The sequence below is a fragment of the Ilyonectria robusta genome (genome assembly GCF_021365365.1).
Source record: "Ilyonectria robusta strain PMI_751 chromosome Unknown BGZ61scaffold_4, whole genome shotgun sequence".
NCBI classification, from domain to species: domain Eukaryota; kingdom Fungi; phylum Ascomycota; class Sordariomycetes; order Hypocreales; family Nectriaceae; genus Ilyonectria; species Ilyonectria robusta.
The window spans coordinates 303,507-330,496 of NW_025764438.1; the positions used below are offsets into that span (position 1 = coordinate 303,507).

Sequence of the window (26,990 nt, forward strand, 5' to 3'; positions counted from 1 at the left end):
GCGTAGGTCCTGTAGGCGATTCCCAATCGTGGCCTTGCTAAGACTCGCCATGTCTGACGGGACAGCATTTGGAGTTGAGATGAGGGGTGATGTGTCGCTTTATAAGTAAAGTAAATAGCCGGTTTCCGAACGCTGTGCCCAATTGGCTCCCAGTGGCGACGCCGCACAGCGCCTGTAGCACGTAGATCTTATGTATGTACAACACGTCTTGTGATGCAGATGATGCTTACCGCAGGGCGCGAGGTGGTTGCGCTGACAAATAAATGGAGGAGAGTCTAATTGTCTAAACGGCTTTGGAGTCGCACATTAACGGTATCACACAGTGTCAACCGACGCCCTGTAGTTCTCGAGCATATGGCTCTTTCGAGGTTTTTCATGTCGGTCAACGACGGCGAGATTCCCGGATTGATAAGTGATCGCTAAATTCGCTACTGCTGATACCCCGGATTTCAAACAAGCTTGGTCTGACATCATTGGCGAGGCCTGTGAATGTCAGTGGGATGTGCCCCGCTTAGGCGCAGCCGGCTGCCCTGCGAGTTTGTAATACTGGCATTTCTACTTGCGGGAAGCCGTTAGGGTATGGAGCGAGTTGATCCAGATATTTTTCTTTTAGAAAAGGTTTTAGAGAAAAAAAACCACAATGGGAAGATATCAGTCAAGGGGGTATGAATAAATGAATGATCAGATCTATATACGTCTATCGTCTATCTCGTAACCTCCTAGGTGGCTTCTTCCCTCTCTCCTGGCGTCTATCCATTTTTGGGGGGTGTGACAAAGGGAAGGGGTCTTATATGTGTGTTGAGAAATCGCAAAAGCCGAAATCGTTTAGGCCTTGCGCTTCTTGGTGGCGGGAGCATCCTTGCTGCCCTCAGCCTCCTCGTCGTCGTCTCCCATCTCCTCATCAGACTCGAAGTCGATGTCGCTCATGTCGTCCTGCTCCTGAGCGTTGGCTGTGGGGGGTTGGTTAGCATCCTTGTGTCTCATTGTCACGGCTTTCTCTGGGGGCGACTTACTGAAGTACTTGATGGCACCGGGCCACAGGTCCTCGGCGATGCACACGGCGAGGTCGTCGGCAGTGGGGAAGATCTCCATCTCGTACTCGTCCTCATCATCGTCATCCGAGTCCGAGTCCATGGCGTCCTCCTCGGTCTCCTTGCCGGTCTTGCGGGCAGCGCGGCGCTCCTGCTCCTTCTGGAAGGCCTCCTTGTCCTCCTCGGCGGAGATTTTGCGACCGCGGAAACCGAACCAGGCGAAGAAGCTGACACCGCCGAGGCCAGTGTCCTCCATGAGCTGCTTGAGCTTCTTGGCGGCCTCAGTCTCGCCCTCCTTGCCGGCCTTCTCCTCCTCCCAGACCTTCTGGACGAGGCCGAGCATGCCGCCAGTCAGATCCTTGCCGTCCTTCCACTTGATGTCGACGGGCTCGCTGACGAGGCCGGCCCAGCCATCGCGGGCGCGGCGCCACCAGAACTTCTTCTCGAGGACCTTGTTCTCAAAGTACTCGTTCTCCTTGAACTCCCACTTGATGGAGACGCTGCGGGGGTCGCCCTGGGGCAGCTCGAAGCGCTCGACCGTCAGGTTGGTGAGGGAGTTGAGGAGCAGGGCCGAGTCGGACGGCTGGATGTACTCGTCGACGTCCGGGGGAGCCTGCTCGATGACGAGGGGCCAGAACTGGGGGATCTTGGTGATGACCTCGGCGCGCTTGGCGTAGATGTCCTTGCAGAGCTTGTCCTGCTGGCGGACTGCGAGTAGAAAATTTTCAGTTAGCGAATTGGCCTCGGATTTCACACCGTCAGATTTCACACGAGATGCGGCGGGTAGATGCGCAAGTGGCATTGGCTCGGGAATGACTTACGGATCTCGACTTCGACCTCATCCATATCATCCTCGATGTCCTGGAGCTTCTCGTAGGTGACGAGGGCCTCCTGGAGGTTGGCGTCCTGCATATCGCTGGTAGACATGGCTGTGATTGTGTTGAAATTATCTTGTGAAGAGAATCTCGGGTATATAAGAAGAGGATTGGAAGAAATCTCAAGTGTACTGGCTTGAGAGAGAGAGAGAGATGAGATATATGAAGAAGAAGAGTTTTTTTTTGTGGAGGATGAGGAGCGGGTGTGGTAGCTTAAGAGCAGATCCAAATGTTAGCAGCGCAACTCAACCAAAGCAAACCAAAGCAAAAGCAAAAGCAAACCAACCTAGGCAGCGCGAGCTCCGTCACTGCAAAGCGCAAAGCGTGTGTGTGAGTCGGTGAAATCTTTTTGGTGGGGTCGTGTTGATGTCATTGGTATCATTGGCTCTCTAGCTGCCCCTCCAAGACCCCTGGAGTTTTTTAGTTTTTTTTTCTCTTCGGCGGTGCTAAGGCCCGCTAATTACGCTGTGCGGAGGCGACAGTCAGGAGCTAGCCCGCTAACCCGCTGGAAGCCTCCCTTTTGGGTGGCTCCCACTCATGCCCGTTACAGGGGTTGCATTTTGCCATGAGGGGCAATCTAGTGGCCAGCTGCCAACTGCTGCACACAGTAAAAATCCAGAGTTGAGCTTCAAACCCCGCTATTCCGTTGTTTGTGTGGATGCTGCCCCGCCGTTGTCATGGACCTTTGCCATGGATCTTTACCCAACTTTTAATTTGCCATGACCCCGAGCGTGAAACAATTATGGAAAATATTCACTGGGACTTTACGGACAAATACGATACTTGGCATTCTTCCAATTTGATAATAGAGCCCACAAGGATCAGATATGTGCATTGATGACCATGTCGCCACTAGACTGCGTGACGCGCCAGCTCGAGGGTTAGCTGCATGGAGACATGTTGAGCCCCGAGAGTCATTCTTTTGATTCAAATTCGGATTTGGGGTTATTCCTTCTGCATCTTCTCAACTTTCTTCAAGTGCGAGCATCGCAACCGAAGTCGAAAGTCGCATGACTGATGCTTGGCCTCGTCCCCTACCAAGCCTCAGACTATCATTCAGTCAGCCGAGTGTATAAGTGAGTTTCTCAACACAAATGGGACGTGAGTATTTATTTGTACGATCCCAAATGCCTTGTTGTGCTTGAAACCGACTCTTCCTTCCTCAAATCCCAACTCGGCGATATGGATCAGCTTACACAGCGTGGGATCTACCTAATGGCGGTCATCTTCAATTGTTCTTCCTCTTTGTCTCAGGCCAAGGTAGTCAAAGATCGAAAAAGACTGGAAACAGACCATAGGTCCTAGTTAAGACAACGCATGAGGCAGACGGCAGAAACGCAAGTGGATAATCAACAGACAGCCAATTTGTTCTGCAAACACATCGCAGCATAATCTCCTATTTAGCCTCAATGGCGTAATAAAGCGGTGAGGTAAACAACGTTTCGAACGAACTCAACCATATCTCTCAACGCGGGAATGGAGGGCGAACGTCCAGGGTAAGGGCGCTAATTAAAACCTGATTTTGGGGTGGGTGCCCAAGCCAAACAGAAGAAAGGAAACCTGCAACTCGATTCACACACCAACAAACGACTCTCCTTTAATTAACTCAACGCCGCACCTCTCGGGGTTGTTTCGATCTCACAATGCCTCAAAACCCCCCAAGCCACATCGCATCGACGTTTGCCATGGTGATGGCTTCTAGCCGGTAAGCACTATTTAATCAACCCTGCCTCACCACCAGGAGCCCTTCTCAACCTCTCACCATCACACCACAATCCCCTGGGAGGAGGATATCACAACTCATACACATATCCTCATCTCCTCCCTTCTTCACTCGAGCAACGCAACCATGGTCAAGAAGACTCCGCTCGAAGTCGCCGTCTTCTCCCCGGCCAACGCCCTCCGCGCCCAGGCCCTCGGGGCTTATCGCGTCGAGCTCAACGCGCAGGGCTCCTACGATGACGGCGGCCTCACGCCCCTGGTCAGCGATGTCGCCAGCCTCCACCGCCCCGAGAAGATGGGTGACCAGAAGCTCGAAATCCCCATCCGCATCATGATCCGGCCCCGCCCGGCCCCCGGCCCCACCCACGCCGAGCCGCACGACTTCGTCTACTCGGACGCCGAGTTCCAGACCATGTGGGACTCCATCACGGCCTTCAAGAACCTCCGCACCCTCAACCCGGTCCGCGGCGACGCCTTCGTCTTCGGCATCCTCGAGCGAGTTGGCCCTGGCGTTACCCCTGTTGAGCGCGAGCTCGCCATCGACATCCGCCGCTGCACCATGCTCGTCGCCCACGCCAAGCCCATCCGCTGCGTCTTCCACCGCGCCTTTGACGTTATCGCGAAATCCGACGACTGGCACGACGGCCTTAGCGAGCTCGTCCGCTGCGGCTTCACCGGCGTCCTGACTTCCGGCGGCGACGGCCCCTTTTACGACAACATTGACCGTATTCACCGCATGTGCTGCCAGATGCCTGATCTCCAGATCATCGTGGGCGGCGGTGTTCGTTACTACAACGTCGAAGAACTTCTCCAGCGCCTCGATCATATTGCTAGACTCAATATTTGGATGCACTCGTCTTGCCTGTCTCACGACGAACCAACTGATCTCGACCCCGAGGAAGTCGACCCCGATGAGCTCATAGGACTGTGCTCGGCTCTGGGTCTTGATGATGTGGACTAGCACTCCCCTCAGGAGGTTTGGACACAGTTGTTTCACTGAAACAACCCCCGTCTTGAACGTGGCAACGGATATGGGGATGGGTATTCGGAAACTGGTTTGTCACATTGACTCATTCGTGGGATTGAGCACCATCGCACCATTACGGTAGCATTATAGAGACATCTTATACAGCAGCATGCACTCAGTCAGTGCCAGGCAATTGCTAGCATAGTCATCATTTTTCAATGGATTACTACTACATCCCCATTACGCCTGGTTCTCATTTCAACCCTCTAGTTTACATCGTTCGTCTCGTCGTAATCCACCGCTTCCGCCATCAAATGCTCACTTCCACACTCCTACCGTCTAAGAGCGGTACTTGTTGCCGTTGGCGCCCTTGCTACGGGCGAGACCCAGGCAGTTGGAGATCTTGTAGAAGATGTCGATGTTGTTGTAGGTACCGCCGAAGGTGTCCTGGCAGGGGCCCCAAGCGAAGACGGGGACATCGGTTAGCGAGTGGACGCCCTGAGCCTCATTAGTGCCAATGGTGCCGTTGATGACGACTCCGTTGACAGAATCCACGGGGTTGACATAGTAAGAACCGTCGGCACCCTTGGTGGCGGGCGTACGGGGGCCCTCCTTGTGGACCTTGTAGTCCTCGCGGTGGTCAGGGGCGGCTCCGACACCACCGGCGATGGCGTAGCGAGGCTCCCAATTGGTGGGGAAGTTGGAGCCGGTGCCGTACTGGAGGCCGGCCTGGTTCTTGGTGTACTGCGACTCGCCGGACATGGCGTAGGTGCCGATGGCGCGGCGCTTGGCACGCTCGTCGTCCTGGTCGGCGAGGTACTGGGTGTCGGCAGAGCCCCAGACGCTGGTGTCGATGTTAGTAATCTCGCCGGGATGAACTACACTGAACTAGACTTGATGGTACTTACTCGAAGCCATGGCCGTGGTCGGCGGAGACAATGACGAGGGTCTCATCCAGGATGCCGAGCTTATCAAGCTTGGCAATGGTAGCGCGGACGGTGTCATCGAGCTCGAGGAGATCGCCCAAGGCACGGTCGTAGTCCAGGGCGTGCATCTGCTTGTCGATGGAGGCAGCCTCGGACATGAGGAAGAAACCCTTGTCGCCACCGCGCTTGTGCAGGATGTCGACGGCCTTGAGGGTCATGTCCTTGAGGCCGGGCAGGTCAGTGGCGGGCTTGGTGCTGCCGAGGGGGTCGTTTGCCATCTTGTTGATGTTGTCGGTGTAGACGTTGCGGTCCAACCAGACGGGGAGGTTACCCTGGCAGAAGACACCGAGGGCCTTCTTGTTGTCGGGGGCCTTGGCGAGAGCAGACTTGGTGTTGCTGACGGAGTAGCCCTCGTCCTTGAACTCCTTGTAGTAGTCCTTGCCCTGGAAAGAGTCCTTACCAGCGTAGAAGTACTCGGCACCTCCGCCGAAGAAGACATCGGGACCCTCGTGGTCGGTCCAGCTGTAGTTGGTGTTGCCGTGGAGAGCCATGTCAATGAGAGGGCCGTACTGGCTTCGAAGACGAGTGTGGCCGGTCAGGGCAATGGGAGTGGCATCAGCGAGGTAGGCAGTGGAAACGGCACCCCAAGCACCGCCCTAACGTGACGAATTAGCAATTAATCCAATGCGCTTGGAATATCTTCCCATGTACGAACCCAGATACGCTTGAAGATCTCGACAATGGTCTCAACCTTGGGGTCATCAAAGGGATCCTTGGAGGAATCGGCATAGACACTATTGTCAGGTTAGCGTCTGGCAAGTACTCATAGTTGGATCGAATCTACATACCCCATAGCGTTGACAGTGCTCTTGTGGCCGCTGTACAGAGCAGAGGCCGAGTTGGCAGAGTCGGTGATGTAGCTGTCGATGGAGTGGGTCATCTGGTGGCCGATGACGGGGAACTCGTCCATCTTCAGGGTGGACTGGTATTTGCCGTTGATGCTCTTGTGTCCCAGCAGACGGGCGGCAGTGATCTGGAGATGTCATTAGCGGCTGTCGAGCGAATCGGGAGTCAATTGAGTCGCGAGAACGTACCATGTTGGTGGTCATGCCGTCACCAACGAAGAAGATGACGTTCTTGGCCTTGCGCTTGGTGTTGAGCTCGCGGACGGTCCACTCAGCAGTGGTGGTCTCGCCGTTGTAGTATTTGAGGGTGACGGTGTAGGTGCCGGGCTCGGTGATGGCGAGCTTGCGGTAGGCCTTGGCGGCGACGTTGACGACCGAGGGTGTCTTCGCATCCTCGGCGTACAGGTCCTCGAACCAGGAAAAGGTCCAGGTCTCGAGCTTGGGCTCCTTGATGCCAAAGGCGGTGGCAAAGTCCTTGCTCTTCTTGCCCTTCTTGGCAATGGTCACCTTGAACTTCTCGTCAGGCTTGCCGTCGTGGGCCTTCTCGGAGCCGTTGACGGGCGCGTGGACCTCGACACGGAGATCGAAGAGCTGGCCGGGGAGGAACTCGCTCTGGTCCGGGGGGAGGATGCAGCCGAGCGTCGGGCATGTTCCAAGGCGCTGGTAGGTCTGGGCCGAGACGGCGCAGAGCGAGGCCGCCAGGACGGCGAGGGCGTTGAGCTTGACCAACATGGTGAGAAGCCCGACCCGGGTCTAATTGACAGAGCGGGCGGTGCCTTTGGTGATGGTGTTGGGGAGGGTGAGACAACAGCTGCGGGCTGAAGGGGAAGCTCTGGGAGAAGGTTTGTGCAGCATTGAACTCATTTATAATAAATCGTCCAGAGCTTGCGGCAGCTGCGGAGAGCTGCAGAGAGCTGCAGAGGTGCTTCCAGCGACGATCCCACGTGGAGAGCTGCAGCTTCGTACGGCAGGTTGCCATGATCCATCTCTGGTGTCCATGGATATCCCAGGCGCAGGTCGTCCGTCATCCGCCTTCCGCAGTGGGCTAGCGGAACGGTGTCGAGGACCATGTCCCCGTCCTGCAATATCACGCTGGTGTTGGCCAATTGGCATCGAGAGACGGGCATGATTCATGGGCTGAGGAGGGCTGAGGAGGGCTGGATCGACACGGTCAGTTCCGTCCTGCTGGGAAGGTGAACGGGATGGAGCTATCATGGCAGCAGGGCCTGGGCGCGTCATGGCGAGGGAGGCCGGCACGTGTGTGCAGTCTGCCGGGCTCCCCGCTCCAAGAGGGATTCGCCAAGGGCGTGCCAGGCCGTTCAAGGATGCGTCGATGCTTGTCGAGACAAGACCCGTCGAAGCCTGCAGGACCTGCAGTGAGCCTGCGTACATCGGTGACCCATGCGGACACCCGCGGTACTCGGTACTCTCACGCCTGGCTCGCACGCACATGGCCAAAGGACGTTTGTAGTGCAGCTTGCAAGCTCCGCGCCACGGCCGGTCCTTGGCACTCCGTGTAAGTCGGCCGTGATGGGGTCCTTGTCCCAAGACGGTCACCGAGATGCAAGCAACCACACCAACTCGAGCTGGACAGGCACATGCAGACGGCGGTAGACCCCAGGAGGACCCAACGGGCGGCCCACCAACATGCCGGTTCCTGATTCCCTGATTCCCCGTCCAGTCGTCTGCCAGAAGTCCAGAACTCGCAGATGCTCGATGTCCTGCCTGGCTTCGATAAGATCGGAGGCGGACGGACGCCGCGATGCTAGACTGGCGCCCCCCGCTGCGGCCCTCGCTTCGACCCTCTTCGGACCCTCGTCCGTCTCTCGTTTCTGCCTCCATCAGCTCGCCCGTGGGCGGATGGCGCCGTCTCATTGGCGGCGACCCCTGGTTCCACCCATCCCCGGACCTTCAAGATCAGACATGCTTGATCATAAGCTCAACTCGCAACTCTATCGGGCGACTTGCCCGTGTCCGCCCTGTCGCGGCGTAATAAGAAGGTTTGCACAGCGCTGACGGATCCAATAATCCAGGCTTGATCCCTGGTTCGCACACCTAAATGTAGGTGGGCCAATCTTGTCTGTCCCCACCCGTGATGTTGGGACCGCGAACTCAGGCTACGTACGTATTGTGGTCTCGCCATCTCGCTCTCGGTCTTTTTGTCTCGGGAAGAATTGACTGAGCTTGTGTGATTTGGCAATTGTCCAGTGGCCAAATCCATTGCTTAGCTGGAGAAACGGCCAGGGAGACTGCGCTATTAACCGAACCTCTCTGCCCTGTACAACTTCGCCTCTCCGTTGCATACCGTACCATCCACCCTTAGGACTAGGGTAGTACGGTTCGCATGCTAAGTTTTGGTATCCGGATCTGTTCAGCACGTATTAGTTGATTGTAGATCAAACTTTTCTCATCTGAATCCTTCAATGCACTCCTTTACGTAATCTGGGAAATGTCCAACAAGCTTGAATGTGTAGGTAGTGTATTGATGGTAGCGACGCAATGGATGCATGTGTTTTTGGATATCCAAGTTGTAAGTCTGGACTAATCCATTGGAGATGGGGCCATGATCAACGACTCCGAACTCTCTCCGTATGGCCCGCAACACTTCCCATCAACAAATGTTGCGATTGCGGCACGTGCCGGGTTGCTACATCGATAGTCGTCAACGCGACCTCCCACGTGCTCTGATCCGTCATGGCTCGATCAACTTCTCGACATGTCGAGATCATATCGAACTATTGAATGACGTATCGACCACAACCATTGACGAGCTATTCCCTCTACAAAATAGACAGACGGGCTTCCCCTCCATGGTGTGGGCCCTCCCAACGCAGTGGGTGACACTGCTTCCCGCCAACATGGTTGACATGAGTGGAGAGTATGCAATCCGCTTGGATTCGTCAGGTCCGATGCAACCTCAGCTTCACAGGGTCCTTTCTCTAGGCACTCGGAGCGACCGGTGGCTCAGCTGTCGTCTCGGATCCCGATGTGGCTTTGCCGTCGTCATTGCCATCGTACACCTGCCAAGTGGGCTCATTTATTTTGGTCTGGCCGGCGATGCTTTTGAAGTGGTATCCTCTCGCTCGGGGTCTCTCGCCAGTCCCAACCGGGAGTTCGGATTCATAAGAGGCCGAGAACTTGCGACTGCACTCCTCAAACTGGGCGGGGCCTTCGTTCAGCGCCCTTCGAACACCAGCGAAGAATTCGCTGAGGATCCAGTGGTTATGAATCTGGAGTAGGTTCCATCCCAGCATCTCCTTTGCATTTAAGAGATGCTGGATGAAAGCCCTGTGATGGTTGGTGCATGTGTAGCATTTGCAACCCTCTACTATGGGTTGCAAAGATGTAGTGTGATCTGGAGACCACATATCAATTCCAAGGGGTTGTTCCCCTTGAGTCTCAGGGGGTAGAAAAGTGAAGGTCAACCCGACTCCGGCATCCGACATGACGTTTACAAAGGGTACCGTGCAAACATCGACTCCCAGAGCTATTTGCCGCAGGAGGTCTTGAGGGGACTTGGAAGGACCAAATGCCAATCTCGGCAATGATAGAAGAGGCGGGTAGTTGATGAGCTCCGGGAGTAGGTTCACATCATAAATTGCAAGTCCTGAGATAGATTCTCTCACATCCTCGGTGAGATATCGGAGGTAGTCCCATTGGAGAGGATACTCGACCGGGAGTACGGGTGCGAAGACAGAGACACCGAGTTCCTTCAGTCGTCCCTGGGGATCTGAGAGTTTGATGAACTCATCGACCCAGTCCTCGGTGCGCTCGACCATTCGAATTTGACGCTTAGACGGAGGCGTAGTGCTGGTGTGCCAGAGGTCTGCCGGAGGGATGGCGATGTCTGGTTGGGTCGTCTCAACAACCTTGGTGAACTCGGGTATTGTCAGGTTGCGGAAGCCGGTGGAGGTGAAGATGCTGAGATGCTGAGCACCGTTGCCGACTGGAGTTGTCACAGGTGGGAAGCGCCTAGGGCCAAGAACGATGGCTCGCTCTGACGAAAAAGCAGTGAAGTTGTGGAGGTTTCTAGGTGACTCCTTTGACATTTTCAAGATGGGAGGCTCCCTTTTCTCGAGAACTATCTTCGTGTCAGAAGGGATTTAAGCATTTCGAGTGAGGTTACATACAGTCCTCAATAGCCATATATGCTGCATCAAATGCCGTATATCTTTCCATGTTTTCAGGCGTCAAGTGAGGAATCACTCCGCGAGATGCGACGGCAAGGTAGTTTGGCGTCTCCATAACTCTGCGGTTAGCTAGAGCCAGCCGTCCTAGACGGGCAGCGCCAGCATCGGCAGTGGCGGACTTCAGAATCTCAAACATTGCGAGAGTTGAGGTTCCGGATGGGTCTTCCAGAGCAGATTGGGTCATCTTGGCATGGCCGAGTGAAGAATCGGGTGCCTATGAGTCTGCGACAAGCGACGAAACAGCTGGGCTCGAGCAACAGGAGAGAGACCTCTGCAAATGACAGAATAGGGAAAAAAAGAAATCAAGCTGAGGAACCCAACACGACTATCTGGCTGGCAGCCCTGGCACTGACACGGACGCCGTGTGTTACACTGATACTGGGCCGGGACGCTTTTTGACGAGGCGATCCAGGATCCGAGAGCGCTGTGGTGATAGTGTGCGTAGTGCGCAAACACACTGTCTGGGACTGTGCAGCCCGTGCCGAAGATCAGCCGCATCTGCCATGACGCGCAATGCCTCGTGATGCTTCGTCTTGCTGACTCGTCTCGCCGTCGGAGCCACCGGATGGGTCGGGCCAATCCGGCGAGGCAGAGCAGCAACGTTGTCCAGCCTCCATCGCTCGCGAGCCGTGGATTCCGTACAAAACTATATACCACGTAGTAGACCCGTGATGCGGCTGGATCGCCGACATGTAAACCTTTCGACACACGCTACGCTTCAGCCCCAAACCCAGCGTCGTCAACCACTCCCGCCATCCAACCGGCTCGTCAGTCCCCCGCGAATCCGCGATTCCAGTGCTTCTCACTCGACCAGGCGGTCACTTTCAGACCACTTTCAGGGGCCTATTCCTCACACGTAGAGTCAGCTACGCCCCACCCTGCTCCGCTCCGGCTGCGGATCCTCCGGGGACGCACCTCGCCAGCCAGCGCCATCGCCGAGACTTTCGCTACCACGCTGCCGCCTGTTTTCCCCTCTGCTCGTAAATCTTCGACCTGCTCACCATGGTGAGACTCGATGATGAAGACGAGTCCCAACCCCTTCTCATGGCCGGCCCCGAGACACATCCCGTCGACGTCCAAGTCGTGCCCGTCGGCACCGACAGCGACAGTGATAACCGCCCGCGTCATCAGCATACTGGTGTGCCCACGCTAGACACCAGCGTCCAGCTCGAAATCGACGAAAGCGACCCCCCGACTCCACGATTCATCCAGGACGAAGGATCATGGAAACGCTGGAGATGGGTGCCCTATTCGATGCGCCGCGTCTCCAAGTCCATCTCCAAATGGGTTAGGGGCCCTGTCAATCCGCAACCGTATCGCATCAAGCCATTCTTCCCCATCGTCCAGGAGTACCCTCTCTGGCTCGTCGACCGGTTCCTGCCGGTCCTCAAACACCGCGTATGGCTCATGTCCTTCTACTTTGCCATATGGGTTGTCGCTTTTGCGCTGGTCAAGCGAAAGGGCACTATAGCGACTGAGATTGCCGGATGGGGCGAGCCTCAAATCATCGGATGTGGGGTGACATACTGGGGATCCGGAAACTCGTGCGGTCTTGACGGCAACGACTGCCGCCCGTTCAATGGCAGCGGGTTCCCCTTCCGATGTCCTGGAGACTGTGAAAGCTACCATCTTCAGAATCCCCGCGCTGTCGGCAACCAGGAGGTCAACTACCGATCATTAGTTGTGGGCGGACCCGACGGCGATGGTAAGCCAACCTACCGCGGCGATTCGTACATTTGCGGCGCCGCCATCCACGCCGGAGTCATTACCAACGCCAACGGAGGCTGTGGAGTGGTTAGGCTGGTTGGTCGCCGGGAAAAGTATTTCGGCTCCAAAAAACACGGCATCAAAAGTGTGGGCTTCGACTCGTACTTCCCTCTGTCCTTTGAATTTGTCGAGGACGTCGACTGCTCTGCCACCGACATGCGCTGGTCCCTGCTAGCTGTCTCGGCCACATTCAGCGGCGTGCTGTCTATTTTCACCAGCTCGCCGGGGCTCTTCTTCTTCCCCGTCTTCACCGGCCTCTTCTGGACGGTCGGCATGGCGTTGGACCCGCCGCCATACGCGTCCGTTGCGGGCCTCGTTTCCAACTTGCTGGGCAAGTTCCTCCCAGCTATGTTCTGTGCTTGGGTCATGTACGACAAGATGGGCGTCCGCCGCACGCTCCAGGGCCTTACCGCTCAGATCGAAAAGTCCATCCTGTGGCTCGGTGCCTGCTGGGTTGGGGCCATGGACAACTACACGCTGAGCTTCATCCCAATCCAGCGGCTGAACAAGCATGACCTGGACCAGCAGCCCGGTGCCAGAGCCGCCCTCGCAATCATCATCTTGGTCATCTTGGCCATCGTCATTTCACAAGTGTGGTTTTTTAGACATGAGGGCCGCCTCGTCAAGCATCTCAAGCTCTATGGCCTGTTCGTGGGTGGCATCGTCATCTCCCTGTTCCTGCCAGGGCTCAACCTGCGCATTCATCATTATATTATAGGCCTGCTGTTCCTTCCCGGGACCAGCCTGCAAACGCGGCCGTCATTGCTATACCAGGGACTGCTGGTTGGTCTCTTCATCAACGGCATCGCGAGGTGGGGATTCGATCCGGTGCTGGAGACACCGGCAGCTCTTCAGGGCGACGCCCAGAAGGGATCCCGCCTTCCCATCCTCCGAGACCCCGTCATCGATCTGAGCAACACCACCAGCATCGTGTCCAATATTACATTGAAGTGGGAGAGTCCTCCCACCCCACTATACGACGGCATCAGCATTCTGGTTAACGACGTAGAGCGATTCCGCACGTACTTTGACCACACCGACGACGAGAAGCATAAATTTATTTGGTCTAGAAACAGCGACTTAGATCTGCCAGAATATTTCCGGTTTGCTTATTTGATAGGTAGCTCGAGCGGCGATTACACCAAAGCGGGGACATGGACGGCCGAAGGCAAGTGGGAGCAAATGAAGCCAGGGCCGTCCCGCGTAAAGGTTCGAAGTACGGGCGAGGAAGAGAGGGTACGGCGTTGATTTTATGTGATATGCAAGATGCAAGATGCGAGAACGTAGGGACATGTGGATATAGAAATTGAACGACACGGCAAGATAAACTCATTTACACAATATATTTAACAAACATCGTCTTCTTTCCAAACGAGGGGGTGAATAAATGAGTAGCGCCGGCACACGATGGATCCACATCTCCGACGAGCTCCGTCCGTCCCCCGCGTCCGCGACGTCACCAGCGGGCACTATTACCGGCCGATCATGGGGTACGTCCGTTGCAACTCGATGGCAATAAGTGAAGTGCACGGTTTGTGTAATATGAGTTCCAGAAAGAGTTGTACAAACATACAAACCTCGTGACAGTTGCCGTTGTGCACAAACATACCGTTGTTTTCCTGCCCCCACTTGGGCGTCCATTCGTTGTCCAAACCTGGACTTTTCATCATCATCTCACTCACCTCCATCACCACCTCAACCACCAGAAGCCACGCAAGCACACCAACAACAGATAACCAAGATGCCTCCCCAGATCCCAACGGAGGCCGATTTCGCCTCCCTCTCCGGCACGCTCTCCGTCGCCCTGCACATCCCCGACCCGCCAGAGTCCACCACCACTTTCCTCATCCTCTTCCACGGCCTCGGCGACTACGAGGCTCCCTTTGCCGGCTTCGCTCGCGACCTCGCCCTCCCCGGCGTCTTTGGCATCTCCGTCCGCGGTACCACTCCCCTCCCCGAGGCGCTACTGCCGCCCGGTGGCAGTGGACAGCATCACCACTGGGGCGATGACCTCATTATTGACCATGCAACTGGGGAGCTCGACGAGGACCCTGGGTTTGAGAAGGCGGAGCGACTTGTCATGGAGAAACTCATCAAGGAAGTGCTCATCACCAAGCTCGGCTGGGAAATGAGCGACATCCTCTTCTTTGGCTTCGGCCAAGGCGGCTCTCTGGCCCTTGGCTTGGCCTCCAAGATGAGCCAACAGGACCGCGTCGTCGACGTCACGGAAAGCGACAAACCCCAACCCGGCACTGCCTTCAAGGGCGTCATCTCCATCGGAGGCCCACTGCCGCAGTCTATGGTTTCGACTGTCAGCGCACACGAAAAGAGCCGCACCAACATCCTAGTGTGCCAGCTGGAACCAGACGCTGTCGACAATGCGAAGAAGGAGTTTGCAGACGTCAAGGTCGTGCAGTGGAAGCGGCAGGGAGTCTCGATGCCACGGGACAAGGATGAAGTCTTGCCTCTGATGGAGTTCTTTGCGGGTAGACTCAAGAACGATTTCTAAGCCCCGCACTCAAGTCACGTAGAGATTATGAGAAGCCTCTAGTTGGGACTGGATCATAGATGATAGGGACTGAAATACTTGGCCAAGCAGTGCTCGACAAGGGGTATCATTATTCATCGACTCGTCGCAATCCCACTCGCCTCAATTCCGGCTACCTGTTTGCAGCATCTCTGCCAGGATATCCCACTTCGCCGACTGTGCATCACTCGTCGCCCGTGCAACGCTACGCAGCCCCTCGCAGATGAACCGCAGGTGCCTTTCAAAATCGCCCCTAGTCTCTCTCAGCACTGTCACGTACGGCTTTCCCGGTTTGGCCTTGTGTGGCTTTCTCTCCTCGTCTCTCTCTTCATCGCTCTCCTCATCGCTATCACGGACGTATCTCGGCGTCTTGGGCTTGGGTGTTCCCGGTGGACCAGGTGATGACATGGCAGACAGACGCGAAAGTTCCCGCAACTCCTCTGCCTCTTTGTCGTGGGAGGCCTGGGCTTGATCAAGCTTGATAGCTAGGTCAAGAATGTCGAGGAAGCATTCCCGGATTGGGGTCAATCTGCTCCCTAGGCATGCCTCATCAATGACCCGTTTCATAAAGGTGGCATGAATAACAATCATGGCATCCACGTCGTGGGCCTCCTGCAATTCTTTTCTCATTTTGGAGCTATTCGGCGCGAGCACCAATGTCACCAGGTACGTCTGGAGACTGGTCGAGAACCACAAAAGTCTAGTTCGTATCGAATAGTAAAGTGCTCTTTCGTCCCAGTTGTCATCGTCAGTCCAGTAGCTGTCAAGGATCTTTTGTTTCTGAAGCACGTAGAGAGCTCTCCTTAGTTGCAAGAGCAACGTAAAGATAGCTTGATACTGAGATATGCTGTTTTCAGACAAGATCATTTGGACCGGCCAGGATAGCCGGTAGTTAACCATGATGGTGGGGATTGCTGTCCTGATGGAGTCCCGAGCCGCCAGAACTGGTACTCGCGAGCCTTCAGGGCCGACAGCAACAGATAATCGAGTTGATTCAATAAGTGATGCGTATGCCTCTTGGGCAGTGCTAGTTAGGCCGTATCGGTTGTTCCAGGTAGGGGCCAAGACGTCCAACTTGGCAAACAAATTCCTTGAGAAGAGCTCAGTTGCAGAGCCGTCCGACATGAAGTAGAGATAACCCATGGCATCCAGAGCGGAACAGAGGCCGCAGTTTTCGAATAGTGCGTTCCTGAGCGTTGTAGAAGTGGTGTTGTACTTGCTTTGGATCCACCGATCAAATGCAGCATCAAAGAGATCGCGGAAAGGGGCCAGCTCAAACCCGGCAGGGCAGATGGTCTCGTAGTCTAATGGAGGCTCCTCTACGCTCCACTTGGACCTGATAGACCCAAAGCGGCCCAGTTTCTTCAGGACCACGATATTTTTTCCGGTATTGAAGATCTTGCCTGCTGCCGGTTGTAGAAACTTGGGCGCATGTAATTTTCCGTCTGCAGTACGGCGAAGGCGATATTGATCTTTCCAGATCTTACCGAGAGGGGCTTGGGTCGGAGACTCTGAGGCAAAAAAGATCTTGTCGCCCGGTAGCAGTTTACCTTCGTCCATCCACAAGCGGATCGGACGTAGATAGACATTGAAACACTCGACAAATATTCGAGCAAGAAATTCGTAAATGGCAAGCTTTCCAGCAAGCTGCGCCAAGCTAGCTTCTTCGAAGAGCAGCTCGAGATAACGAAAGGCGCCAGACGCTGACCCATCTTGCATCCGAGCAACAATTCCAGAGAGTGCATATAACGGATTCAGACCAGCGGTAAGCTCCGCTTTGATTCTCAGCAGGCTAACGACGACCTCGCCTTTAGGTACGACCAGCGGCGTCTGGATTTTGGTCACCATCTTGTCGAAATCATGAAGACGAGAGGCGACGCTATCATGGAAGGCCTGGAGATGCGAGACTCGCTGCGGTTGGGAAACGAACTTGCGCAAAATCGAAAGCTGACGTCCCGCTTCAGAAAAGTAGCTGATCAAGGCTTTGTGGGTGTCCCATGCTGTGTGCGTCATCTGGAACGCAGGGTCTGGAGGTCCATCGGACCCGAAGAGAGTCGTGTCCAGCCCCTGAAGCATGAACAAGACCTCTCGAGCGATGTGAAACTCAGTGACGGGCACCTTGCGTGTGTGGCCTGAAGCATCCTTGGGGGGTTTTCCAGTCCGCCACTCTTGAGCCCTTCGAATAAGGTTGAGCTGGGGAATGTCCTCCGGGTGGATAATTAGGTCGTCTGCGGTCCTGCCCGCTGGAGCTTCAGAAGAAGCGGTGCTGGCATCAGACTCGCTCCCCGACTCTTGTACGTATTCATCGTCATCATCCGAGCTGTCGCTGTACTTTGTGGTTTTCCAGATGGCACCGTCTTCGTCCCAGCCATCCTCTCGGGCGATGTCCTCCCAGCGAAGTTGCTCCTCGGCGTCCGAGCCCGTCCTCAGCAAGTCCAAGTCGCTGAGCCCCGAGTTGAACGTGGGCTGGTTTGAGAGCTCCAGGAGCAGAAACAGTAGCTCGGGGTGCCATTTCGCGGGCGTCTGCTGGAGAAGAGTTCGTCGTTCGTGGAGGGCATCTGCGAGCTCCTCTCGCAAGTTGACCCGAAATCGCTCTTCCAGGCCGTCGAGGTTGTTCTCGACATCGAATTGGTTCGTGCGTAGGTACGGGTTGGACTTGAGAGTGCGGAGAGCGGCCTCGCGGTGGGCGTTGAACTTGCTGGGCCGTGTCTTGAGCCGTAATATGTTAGTCCTTGTGGTAGTTGACAGATAGGGCGGGTAGCTCTACGGACCTGGGCGGAGGTGAGAGTCACAGCCTCGACCAGCTCCCCGGTGAGAGCACTTAGCTTCGCAGCAAAAGCCATGTTCGTATCATGAATTGTCCATGGTTCGCTCAGGCGGGCGCGGATACTATCGTCGTCATCGGTGGGTAGGTCGTGATAGTGGGGGAGTAGGAATTACGCGTTGGCGTTGGAGCACCCCTGGGCGCCAAAAATAGCTGACAGCGCCTTAAAAATGGGTTGAATGGAACTCATGAAAGAATCGAGAAAGGCGACTCAAACAAGCAAATATTATGTAACTTGTTCTGGATAATTCAATAGATAGAGCCATTTTTTATAGATCCTAGTATTTCAACGGGTACTAATATTGTGTCATTTGTTAGCATTTCTAATTGTCCTCGATTTCAACAGTCCATCGGTATAATTATGGTGGCATTTACATGTGGGCGCGCCTCTGTCGCGTCAACAAGGTCCACCTAATAAATTAATTCCTACGTCCTGTGATTGGCCCCAGGGCGGTGACATCAGCTTCAATAAATCAACCCCTTTCAACATCTTCAGCGTTGGCTCCAAGATAAGGTCCCGGTCACCAGTCCCTGGGTTATTATTTAAACACCGCTGCGCGCGCCGGCAGACAGAGACGCTCCCTGCCATTCAAAGTCCCCGCCATTGCTCAGCAGTCGTTGTCGGATCTCGTTCCATGGACTCCTGAGGCCCTCACCATCGCAATCTGGTTGGAGTTGCTTGCATCTACATCGACGCTCGTCTCCCAAACCTCAGTCACCATGACTGTCGCACGGCCGGTCCGGGCACTAATATTCTCGGCCGTGGTGCTCTGGTGCTTCTTTCTATACCAGATCTTTTCGCCGTCGTGGTCCCTCCGCGGGCCCGCCGATCGTTACGTCAACTTCGAGCGGGATCCCAATCTAGACCGTAAGTCATGGCTGAGCTTCCTCTTCTCCTTGGGTCATCAGAACTAACCATTGTATTCCACAGCGACCGGAGAACCAGAAGGAACATTGGTCCGCACGAACGAGAACTACGCCCCCGATGCCGAGAAGTCCGACCGGATCGATGCCACCCTACTAGCGCTCGTGAGGAACGAGGAGGTGGATGCCATGGTCATGTCGATGCGAGACCTCGAGAGGACTTGGAACAACAAGTTCAACTATCCGTGGACCTTCTTCAACGACGTACCCTTCACCGAGGAGTTCATCAAGAAGACAAGCGCCGCGACCAAGGCCAAATGCAACTATGGTACGACGCCCCTTGCCCCCGTCGCCAGGCTTCGCTGACCGATTTATAAAGAACTGATCCCCGACGAGCATTGGGATACGCCCTCATGGATCGACCACCAGCTCTACGAGGAGTCAACCAAGATCCTGGAGAAGAACGGTGTGCAATACGCCAAGATGATCTCGTACCACAAGATGTGCCGTTGGAACAGCGGCCTCTTCTACAAGCACCCGGCCCTCAAAGACACCCGCTACTACTGGCGCGTAGAACCCAACGTCCACTTCTTCTGCGATGTCGACTACGACGTCTTCCGCTACATGCACGACAACAACAAGACGTACGGCTTCACCATCAACCTGTACGACGACCCGAAGACGCTGCCCTCGCTGTGGCCCGAGACGGTCAAGTTCCTCGCCGATCACCCAGACTACCTCCACGACGACAACGCCATCAAGTGGGTGACGGACGACACCCGACGACCCCCTCACAACAAGGCCGCCCACGGTTTCTCTACGTGCCACTTCTGGAGCAACTTTGAGGTTGCCGACATGGAGTTTTGGCGCAGCAAGACGTACGAAGACTACTTTAATCACCTCGACCGCGCGGGCGGCTTCTTCTACGAGCGATGGGGAGATGCACCCGTTCACAGCATTGCCTTGGGTCTGTTTGAAGACCGAAGCAAGATCCACTGGTTCGTAGCGACGACTTTCCTATGCTTGACCAGCGCAGCACTGACACCCATGCCTCTAGGTTCCGTGATATCGGCTACCAACACATTCCTTTCTTCAACTGCCCCAACTCGCCCAAATGCAGAGGCTGCGTCACCGGCCGTCTCACTGACGGCGAAGCCTTCCTTCACCGAGAAGACTGCCGTCCGAACTGGTTCGAGTTCGCTGGCATGGGCTAAATACCCAATTGGTATACTCAGCGTGACGAGTCGTTTTACTCGAATGCCACATTTCAATCAGCTTCTCCAGGTCTATCCCTAGGAGCGCATTGGCTAGAAGTTGGCCATGTATTCATGTATTAAAGACGATGTTATACCAGGAAACGAACCATCGGAGTGTTCTGGATCCGGGACGGTACATATTTATTTTCGGCGCTGGCGGACCACATTACACAAGATGTATGGATTATGATATAGATAGTTCCTCGCAACCCGTGCTGGGAATGCGTGTGATGAATGATATTCAGAAGCATAGAAACGGCAGACACGAACGGTTGCACACGTAGTCGCGGAAGGATGTGACTGTAGGAGAGTCCCTCAAAGCATCTACAGCGCTCCAAATACCGTAACAACGCCAGATGTTCCTCCCACGCAAAACTGGTCGCCCCAACCGTCTTCCCTCCACGCCATACAGCTAATGACATTGCTTCTCGTCTTTTCCTTGCCATCTCTTCCCACAGCTTTCTTCTTGGGTTCAAAGCCTTGTGGTCCCCACGGAACCGTCACTTTAGCTACCAGTCTGCCCGTTAACAAGTCCCACGCCCAGATCCTGCCTTGACCATTGGGCGCGGGGTCACTGGTCATCTCGTCACCGGTAATGACGTACTTTTCCCTTCCTCCCAGGAGTGTCTGCACACGGAACTCCTCGTTCTTCCACTCGGGATGGGAGTACGCTCGCAGGCAAGCGCCGTTGTCGCGGTCCATCAACCGCAGCTTACTGTCGAGGCCGCCGACGAGCATCGCCCTCCCATCGCGAGTGAGATTGACGCTTGTGACGCTCGCACCGATGACGTCGGTGGTACAGCGGCCCATGCGGATGTCGTAGCTGCGGACGCGGCCGTCGACGCTTCCTACGATGACTTCCGGGCCGCGCACGGCGAGAGAGGTCACAGCATCACGCGCCTCGCTGAGGACCTGGATAGGCTTGTAACTAGTGCTCTTGGTGTCCCAGATTCGAACAGTAGTGTCGAAGCCGCCGCTAACGACGAGAGAGTCGCCGTCTCCCGCGAAACTGACACAGTTGACGCGAGCCGAGTGGCTCTGGGCGTTGCCACCGAAGCGGCGGAGGGTGACGGCAGTAGCGACGTCCCAGAGAAAGACGGTACGGTCTCCACCGCTAGAAACGAAGCGCTCGTTGTCGGCAGCGACAGCAAGGCTCAGAACCTCGTATCCATGAGCGGCGTAGGTCTGGATGAGACGGCCCTGGGGCACTGGGGGCTTCTGTTTTGGGTTATCGCCAGGGACGGCGGTGCTGGGAAAGGGGTTGTAGAGGCGGATTGATCGGTCCGCAGAGCCGGTGAGGATGTACGTCCCCGGTGAGGCTGAATATGCGACGGCATGGACCGGGCCTTTGATTCATGCCGAGGTCAGCAGGAGAAACATGAGCATGGGCAGAAGGAGAAAAGAGAAAAGGGAAAAGGGAGCCACGGCGAAGGAGGATGAGTCAGGGAGCAGCAGGCGCCACACCGGAAGCTGAAGGGGGCCGCTGGAGGAGGCGGGGACGGGACAACGGGTCGTGAGTGTGGTGAGCGTGGAGAGCGTGGTGAAGCCGTATGTCCGACGACGATGAGAGGAGGTGAAGAAGGTGAGGAAACTGACCGGTAGCGCCCAGCAGGTGAGCAGATGGCTCATCGGGAAAACCCATCTTGGGAGGCCGAATTTTCCATTATCTCGCGGCCATTAATTCCCAGGGGAGCGGACGAGATGCGATGATGCGATGCGATGCGACGGCACGATGACGAGTTGGCAGGTAGTTTATTACTGCAGCGAGGCACAACGCGGTGGGAGAATCTCAAATTGTCAACTGTAAGTAGAAGGTACGTACCGTGATGTACCCGGAGCCCCACACCATCCGTCTTGTCCCAACCAGGCTTAGCGCGGCTACCTTCTTTCGTCGTCCTTGTGCAACCCCATTCGCGCGATGTCGAGTTGCAGCGGTGACATCTCAGTCGCATCACGCACTACGTACTGCGGTACACTGCGAGGTCTTTATGAAATTCATGGGCGCTGCAGGCCGAACCTGTTACGGCACTGTAAAGTATGTCAATCAATGGCGTCGTTCCCTGTTGTCGAGGTGGAGCAATTGCTGCGACGAGGTACAGGCCCTCCTCTGGGACTGGGTCTACGCCTCCAGCTACAGCGTGGCCCAAGCTATCGGATATCAAGGCCATCAACTCAACTGGGCTGCTCTTGAAAATTATTTCAAGCCCACGAGGCTCCAAAGGCCGTCGACACCCTCATCTGATCTCATCTCATCTCTCCTTGTCCTCTCAAGGCCATTCGGGGTTTAAATCTCTAAACACCGCAACCAACACACTGAACCAACACACTGATGACCACCACCACTACTACCACCACCACCACCACCACCACCACCACAACCACAACCACAGCCACCGGACCACACGCCTCCTGCACACCCATCCATAGAACCAACACCCCTCCCGAAACATCCCCTCCAAATCTTTAACGCCCTCAATCCCAGCCCCTTGAGACGCTCCTCTTGACCTGGCGTTCGTTCTCCTCCCATGCGCCGCTCACCGACTCCTCGTCCCGGACCATCACCTGCCCGTCCATCTCCCATGACCTCGTCCTAATGTCGCCACAAGATCCCATCCTTCGGCAGGCGCAGAAGCTCCGGATACACCCTCCTTTGTTCGGCGTACCACAGGGCTCTAGTCCCCCGGCTCGGCTGGCGATATTAGTCCCCAGGCACTTAGTCCGAATCAAGATCCGCTTGCATAAGCCCCAGACGCGCCTACAAGCCGGCCCAGCCTACAGGCCGTGCCGTCCATGTTACACCCAGCCGATATGGAGGGGCACGCGCGCTTCTCGGAGAAGACATGTTTCTTTGTGCCGGGGCGTGCGCGGGCGCTCCACGGCGGCCGCCTCGATCGCGGCCTGTGGGAGGGTAGCGGTAGATGGGTGTACGATTTACCATCGACGTGGCGACAGGGGGTGGTTGAATCGTCCGAGATGGTGCACTCAAGCACACGTCCCAATAATAACACTGCCATCAACCCTGCCTCCACTGTACCGCCGGGCGTCTCCGGGAGTTTGAATCCCTGTTGCTGCATAAAGATTAGTATACGTCCCTGGCGAATACTTGTACTTCATCTCGCAAGTCATGGGGGACGTCCGTCGTCGAATTCGAATCCGTTGCACGCTCTCGGATTGATTTGAATGATTCAATAACTAGCTGACATCGTCACACATGACACTTCAGTTCGTCTCCAATATGACAACCAGGACTCCAGTTCTTATAGCCCTTGGGGCTAGAACCCTGCCCCTAATTCCCAGCAATGACCAACTCCGATCTCCGTATGCAACATGCTCAGAGGATAATATACACTGTGTGAAAACGAAGAGATGGGAGGGAAGTTCTTCCCGTATTCTGAAAACCCAGCTGGGCCACACCATCCGATGTCCAAGTGCCCGTCCCAATGCTAGCATCATGCAACGCCAAATAATGCAAAACAATGAAGCAAGATAAGAAATAAGAAAAATGAAACGTTCAATTCGTGATTCAGGTGGTTCGTGTAGACACCCGAGTGTATCGAATCCCCATCGTTTTCCTTCACATGAGCGTGGAGTAAATGTTATCCATGTCTTTAGGATAGAGGATCTCGATCGGGTTGATGATTTGCCATCGGAGACCATTCTCGTCTCCTTGTTTCTCAGCACCATACATAATACGGTACCCTTCGATAGGACTTGTTGGCTGGCTGCCCCGATCCCGAATTCGGAGCAGCATTCCCAGGCGGCCATCAATGGCCTCCTGAGCGTTTCGAGAGTCTTCCCAAATAGCTCCCATCGCATCCACAATGCTCAGAGCCATTCTGACGTCGTCAATAACGTCACCGAGGTGCGATAGCCGTCCACTAGCTGTCAAGACATCCACAGCTTCTGTCGCTACCATGGCCATCACCGGAGGGGATGCACTGATGACGTCTTGTCCATTTCTGTGGAGTCGCAGGAGGGCCTTGACCACGTCCAAGACGTTCGTGGAGTGTTCGTAACACCGCTGAACGTGGAGTGATGTCGTTTGGGGAGATGACCGTCCGGCCGCGACACTATGGCGGCTCAGCTTGATCATAGCATGATTATACAGCAAATGCATGGTCAAGAACGGACCAAGTTCACCTGCCAGTACTATAGATTCGAGGTTCGTGGGGATGAATAGTAATCGAGAAGGCAGCGCGTGATGCCAATCTTGAATTCGCTTCAGCATCCTCCGCGACGACTCCGAGTCGGTGTCCAACAAAGTGGTGCGACGAGCCATTCGGTATATCCGAGAAACATCGCTGGACCATATATGCACCATCTCCACAAGATAAGCGGAGATCCCAAGCTCTCTGTCGTTACTGCCGGCAATGTTCGAAATGTAGGGGTTGAACATCGGCGAGGAACTCTCAATCTCACGCTCGAAGCTTTGTGGGTCGGCAGGGAGGCGAGTGTAGATGTCCTCGGCGTTGATCATCGCTGGTCGATCAGGGAAATGTCCGTCCAGACGCTCCAGCATAAACAATGACCAAAAGGTCCTTCTCCTAGACTCGCGGTATCCAGATTTGGTCATTCCAAAGGGGTAGATCGTCAAGACTGCATCATTTGACTCCTCGAGTTCCACGTTAAGCTTCAAGCATGTTGTGGCGGCGATTGCTGCTGAGATCATCTCATTTGCATCTGGCATGTGGGATATCGAGAGGTAGTAGAGAGCAAGGAGGATCCTGCTCTGAACGAGCTGCAAAGAGCCGACGGCCGTGACTCTCTGAGCGTAATGTGCCACCTGAGCGTACTCAAAGGCGATGGGTTTCGGTCCTCCTGACAAAGCCACTCCGACAGCCAGCATACTATACAAGAGCATCAGGTCTTCGGGGGATTTTCGGTGGTTCGGATTGGCAACCCAAGCTTTGAATTGTGCCTCGGGGATGAATCGCATGATCTTCGTATTGTCGAGGTTAAGAAAAAACTGCGAGATGACGACTCGAATAGACTGAGGATCAGACAAAGAAGGATCGGTGCCCCAGGCCCGGCCCAAGACGTCTTCGGGGATACGAGGCAACTCGGCAGTTTCGTGTTGAACTGGAAAATGGACTCTGGTCGGCTCAGCGGTCGCCATTGAGATAACTGGCGGTCCACCAGGAACATAGCTATCGTATCCCACTCGAAGTCGCTTGTGGGAACCTGTGTCTGGTGAAGGCTGGCGCAAGGTGGTTCTTGGCGAGACAGGCGAACTAGTCTCGCTTCCGGATATCCGCAAATCATTCTGCCTAGATGGCCCGCTCAACTTGCGCATGTCGTCGAGTTCGGCGGGTGGTGTTGACGGAGAAGTGTGGCCTCCTCTCGGGCTGGTACAATGGTTAGTCAATGTCCTTTGGGAATGTAAAGCAGGCTGGACTAACGCATTCTTGAACTTGCAGATTCGGCCAAACTTCTCGCACTGGACACAGCGAGGATAGTCTGGGTCACATTTGATCTTCTTCTCTCGGCACGTCACACACGCAATTGCGAGTCGCTTCCGGGGCTTTCCTGCCTTGGTAACTCCCCAGTGTGCATTAACTGCTTCGCCATCAATGACCGTTTTGCAGTGGCTGCCATCATCGTAGAAGTAGCACATTCCTTCGCCAGGTACTTCGGCGGCTCGCACAAATCGAGGCAAGAAATGGGACCCGGTCCATATCTTGGGGCCCAGGCCATCTTTTGACGGAATACCTTCAGAGACGACGGTGCTGGTGGGCGTTGGAGGGGGATTCGGTCCTCCGTGGGCCGACCTTTGGTCGGAGTAGCTAGGAGGAGCGCGATCCTTGGTTCCGGGGAAGTGAAGTCGGAACTGATCCTGTGGCGATCGGAAAGATGAATCTCGAGATCCCAATGTGTAGTCGTGGCGGCCAGTATCTTGCTGCATAGACCACTTGCCAGCTTGACCATCCGCTCGCGAAGCCGGACGGATGTGATCGGCATCGCGGAATCTAGGCGACTCAGGGCCGGAGAAGGATCTAGCCAAACCATGGGGTGGGTGGCGGTCCGATTCGAACTTGGTATCGTAAGTGGTCCTGGGCTGCGATACGGGAGGGGAAAGAGTTTGCGAGAAGTAAGAGGCCGGGTGGTGCCGGTCTCCAGAAGGTGCCCGGGGATGGTCCAAAGGTGAGGTAGCAGAGAAGGTGCTGGGTTGGTCCGAAACGGGAGAGTGAAGTGGTCGTACAGGCGGGGGAGGCCCGAAGAGGCTGCTCAACGACGGCAACTGTTGTCGAGGTGCAGCTTGGGCGGCTGAGCCTGGTCGGCTTTGCCCTCCCTCCGCGCTCTGATCCACGGACGACATGTCGACTGTCAGAGGCTTCTCATACTTGGACATGGAAGGAGAAGTGAGTGAGGGTGAGATCCAAGGTTGGTCCGCAGGCAGCGATGAGCTAGACGAGTACGACGAGGCACCTGGGCTCACCAGCTCCGGCGGGGTATCTGGGAGAACCAAACGTGGACGAGAATCTAAAGCAGGTAGGATCCCCATTGAGAGAGTTACTCGATGTATCTCGAGTAGGAGCGACGGAGCATATCTGAAGTTGAAAACACCGCCGCAGACAAGGTGAGGTAGTGAACATCAGTCAGAAGTGACTGGCGGGGAGGGGGGACAGGAAAGATATCCCCTCGGATATATGTAGGTAACTACCGCACCAGCGGCGAGGATGTCTTAGGGAACGCGGGCCAAGACAGGCCACTATGGACACACGGCGGGCGACCCAATACGGATAGTCGATACCAGGAAGACGCTGGTTGGGATGAGGGAGGGGGCGATGTGCCAATCTTAACACGACCCAGACTGTCGGGAGGGTTGGGCGTGTAGAGCAAGACGGGGGGGGATAGGAGGACAAGGACCCAGTCCGCTTGTGGATGAGTCGAGTGATAATGGCCGACTTACAGGTGGATCGGGTGCAGAAGGCGATCAGGGCGGAAGGGAGAACAAGAAAGGAAGGAGAATGGAAAAGGAGGATGGGGAAACAAGTGATATACTAGCGAGAAAAATGGCACGGAGAAGGCTGAGGAGCCAGAGGTCACCTCGTAACCAGCGCAGCAAACGGTCAGAGATGAACGGGACGGGCTGGATTGGCCTTGGCTCGTTAGATTTGCGAGACGACGGACCACAC

General features: G+C 55.4%; 13 protein-coding genes across 13 annotated transcripts; 6 read left to right on the plus strand and 7 right to left on the minus strand.

The window, feature by feature from the left end:
- Positions 1–655: 655 nt before the first annotated feature.
- BGZ61DRAFT_444357 (nucleosome assembly protein) lies at positions 656–2,210 on the minus strand. Its single transcript, XM_046244966.1, has 3 exons — positions 1,853–2,210; positions 1,014–1,739; positions 656–950 (listed from the first exon to the last, which is right to left on the minus strand). Exons 1-3 carry the CDS (start codon positions 1,956–1,958, stop codon positions 826–828), a joined length of 957 nt encoding a protein of 318 aa, XP_046108137.1. The 5' UTR covers positions 1,959–2,210; the 3' UTR covers positions 656–825.
- A 1,273-nt stretch (positions 2,211–3,483) lies between these two features.
- On the plus strand, positions 3,484–4,818 carry BGZ61DRAFT_444360 (copper homeostasis CutC domain-containing protein). The gene has a single exon (XM_046244967.1). It carries the CDS (start codon positions 3,756–3,758, stop codon positions 4,587–4,589), a length of 834 nt encoding a protein of 277 aa, XP_046108138.1. The 5' UTR covers positions 3,484–3,755; the 3' UTR covers positions 4,590–4,818.
- On the minus strand, positions 4,762–7,398 carry BGZ61DRAFT_157779 (alkaline-phosphatase-like protein). Its single transcript, XM_046237429.1, has 5 exons — positions 6,616–7,398; positions 6,370–6,554; positions 6,237–6,315; positions 5,504–6,177; positions 4,762–5,439 (listed from the first exon to the last, which is right to left on the minus strand). Exons 1-5 carry the CDS (start codon positions 7,156–7,158, stop codon positions 4,935–4,937), a joined length of 1,986 nt encoding a protein of 661 aa, XP_046108139.1. The 5' UTR covers positions 7,159–7,398; the 3' UTR covers positions 4,762–4,934.
- On the minus strand, positions 7,192–8,419 carry BGZ61DRAFT_157786 (uncharacterized protein). The gene has a single exon (XM_046237430.1). It carries the CDS (start codon positions 8,299–8,301, stop codon positions 7,291–7,293), a length of 1,011 nt encoding a protein of 336 aa, XP_046108140.1. The 5' UTR covers positions 8,302–8,419; the 3' UTR covers positions 7,192–7,290.
- Positions 8,420–9,365: 946 nt separating this feature from the next.
- On the minus strand, positions 9,366–10,800 carry BGZ61DRAFT_345253 (tRNA-guanine(15) transglycosylase-like protein; the record flags this gene model as incomplete). Its single annotated transcript, XM_046239771.1, has 2 exons — positions 9,366–10,507; positions 10,557–10,800. 2 exons carry the CDS (start codon positions 10,798–10,800, stop codon positions 9,366–9,368), a joined length of 1,386 nt encoding a protein of 461 aa, XP_046108141.1.
- A 433-nt stretch (positions 10,801–11,233) lies between these two features.
- Positions 11,234–13,740, plus strand: BGZ61DRAFT_444363 (uncharacterized protein). The gene has a single exon (XM_046244968.1). The coding sequence runs from the start codon at positions 11,619–11,621 to the stop codon at positions 13,629–13,631; it is 2,013 nt and encodes a 670-aa protein (XP_046108142.1). The 5' UTR covers positions 11,234–11,618; the 3' UTR covers positions 13,632–13,740.
- Positions 13,741–14,124: 384 nt separating this feature from the next.
- BGZ61DRAFT_474055 (uncharacterized protein) lies at positions 14,125–14,892 on the plus strand (the record flags this gene model as incomplete). Its single annotated transcript, XM_046248531.1, has 1 exon — positions 14,125–14,892. One exon carries the CDS (start codon positions 14,125–14,127, stop codon positions 14,890–14,892), a length of 768 nt encoding a protein of 255 aa, XP_046108143.1.
- Positions 14,893–15,033: 141 nt separating this feature from the next.
- Positions 15,034–17,753, minus strand: BGZ61DRAFT_344734 (Spc98 family-domain-containing protein; the record flags this gene model as incomplete). Its single annotated transcript, XM_046239727.1, has 2 exons — positions 15,034–17,619; positions 17,682–17,753. The coding sequence occupies 2 exons, from the start codon at positions 17,751–17,753 to the stop codon at positions 15,034–15,036; spliced, it is 2,658 nt and encodes an 885-aa protein (XP_046108144.1).
- Positions 17,754–18,306: 553 nt separating this feature from the next.
- On the plus strand, positions 18,307–19,878 carry BGZ61DRAFT_157807 (family 15 glycosyltransferase). Its single transcript, XM_046237431.1, has 4 exons — positions 18,307–18,602; positions 18,666–18,926; positions 18,978–19,596; positions 19,656–19,878. Exons 1-4 carry the CDS (start codon positions 18,455–18,457, stop codon positions 19,810–19,812), a joined length of 1,185 nt encoding a protein of 394 aa, XP_046108145.1. The 5' UTR covers positions 18,307–18,454; the 3' UTR covers positions 19,813–19,878.
- Positions 19,879–20,178: 300 nt separating this feature from the next.
- Positions 20,179–21,496, minus strand: BGZ61DRAFT_474058 (WD40-repeat-containing domain protein; the record flags this gene model as incomplete). Its single annotated transcript, XM_046248532.1, has 2 exons — positions 20,179–21,200; positions 21,451–21,496. The coding sequence occupies 2 exons, from the start codon at positions 21,494–21,496 to the stop codon at positions 20,179–20,181; spliced, it is 1,068 nt and encodes a 355-aa protein (XP_046108146.1).
- An 86-nt stretch (positions 21,497–21,582) lies between these two features.
- Positions 21,583–22,295, plus strand: BGZ61DRAFT_157811 (uncharacterized protein). The gene has a single exon (XM_046237432.1). The coding sequence runs from the start codon at positions 21,681–21,683 to the stop codon at positions 22,140–22,142; it is 462 nt and encodes a 153-aa protein (XP_046108147.1). The 5' UTR covers positions 21,583–21,680; the 3' UTR covers positions 22,143–22,295.
- BGZ61DRAFT_157819 (uncharacterized protein) lies at positions 22,295–23,170 on the plus strand. Its single transcript, XM_046237433.1, has one exon. The coding sequence runs from the start codon at positions 22,448–22,450 to the stop codon at positions 22,910–22,912; it is 465 nt and encodes a 154-aa protein (XP_046108148.1). The 5' UTR covers positions 22,295–22,447; the 3' UTR covers positions 22,913–23,170.
- Positions 23,171–23,428: 258 nt separating this feature from the next.
- Positions 23,429–26,356, minus strand: BGZ61DRAFT_344741 (uncharacterized protein; the record flags this gene model as incomplete). The annotated part of the gene is made up of 2 exons (XM_046239729.1): positions 23,429–25,199; positions 25,254–26,356. The coding sequence occupies 2 exons, from the start codon at positions 26,354–26,356 to the stop codon at positions 23,429–23,431; spliced, it is 2,874 nt and encodes a 957-aa protein (XP_046108149.1).
- Between the last annotated feature and the right edge of the window lie 634 nt (positions 26,357–26,990).

Bases quoted from the DNA above. Each gene is read 5' to 3' on its own strand.
- BGZ61DRAFT_444357 (XM_046244966.1), bottom strand. From the start codon at position 1,958: ATGTCTACCAGCGATATGCAGGACGCCAACCTCCAGGAGGCCCTCGTC. The intron at 1,740-1,852 runs GTAAGTCATTCC...TTCTACTCGCAG, and splicing joins TGAGGTCGAAGTCGAGATCC to TCCGCCAGCAGGACAAGCTC. The intron at 951-1,013 runs GTAAGTCGCCCC...AACCCCCCACAG, and splicing joins CGGTGCCATCAAGTACTTCA to CCAACGCTCAGGAGCAGGAC.
- BGZ61DRAFT_444360 (XM_046244967.1), top strand. From the start codon at position 3,756: ATGGTCAAGAAGACTCCGCTCGAAGTCGCCGTCTTCTCCCCGGCCAAC.
- BGZ61DRAFT_157779 (XM_046237429.1), bottom strand. From the start codon at position 7,158: ATGTTGGTCAAGCTCAACGCCCTCGCCGTCCTGGCGGCCTCGCTCTGC. The intron at 6,316-6,369 runs GTATGTAGATTC...ACCTGACAATAG, and splicing joins AGCACTGTCAACGCTATGGG to TGTCTATGCCGATTCCTCCA. The intron at 5,440-5,503 runs GTAAGTACCATC...CATCGACACCAG, and splicing joins GACCACGGCCATGGCTTCGA to CGTCTGGGGCTCTGCCGACA.
- BGZ61DRAFT_157786 (XM_046237430.1), bottom strand. From the start codon at position 8,301: ATGAGACGGCGCCATCCGCCCACGGGCGAGCTGATGGAGGCAGAAACG.
- BGZ61DRAFT_444363 (XM_046244968.1), top strand. From the start codon at position 11,619: ATGGTGAGACTCGATGATGAAGACGAGTCCCAACCCCTTCTCATGGCC.
- BGZ61DRAFT_157807 (XM_046237431.1), top strand. From the start codon at position 18,455: ATGACTGTCGCACGGCCGGTCCGGGCACTAATATTCTCGGCCGTGGTG. The intron at 18,603-18,665 runs GTAAGTCATGGC...TGTATTCCACAG, and splicing joins GCGGGATCCCAATCTAGACC to CGACCGGAGAACCAGAAGGA. The intron at 19,597-19,655 runs GTTCGTAGCGAC...CCATGCCTCTAG, and splicing joins GACCGAAGCAAGATCCACTG to GTTCCGTGATATCGGCTACC.
- BGZ61DRAFT_157811 (XM_046237432.1), top strand. From the start codon at position 21,681: ATGTACCCGGAGCCCCACACCATCCGTCTTGTCCCAACCAGGCTTAGC.
- BGZ61DRAFT_157819 (XM_046237433.1), top strand. From the start codon at position 22,448: ATGTCGCCACAAGATCCCATCCTTCGGCAGGCGCAGAAGCTCCGGATA.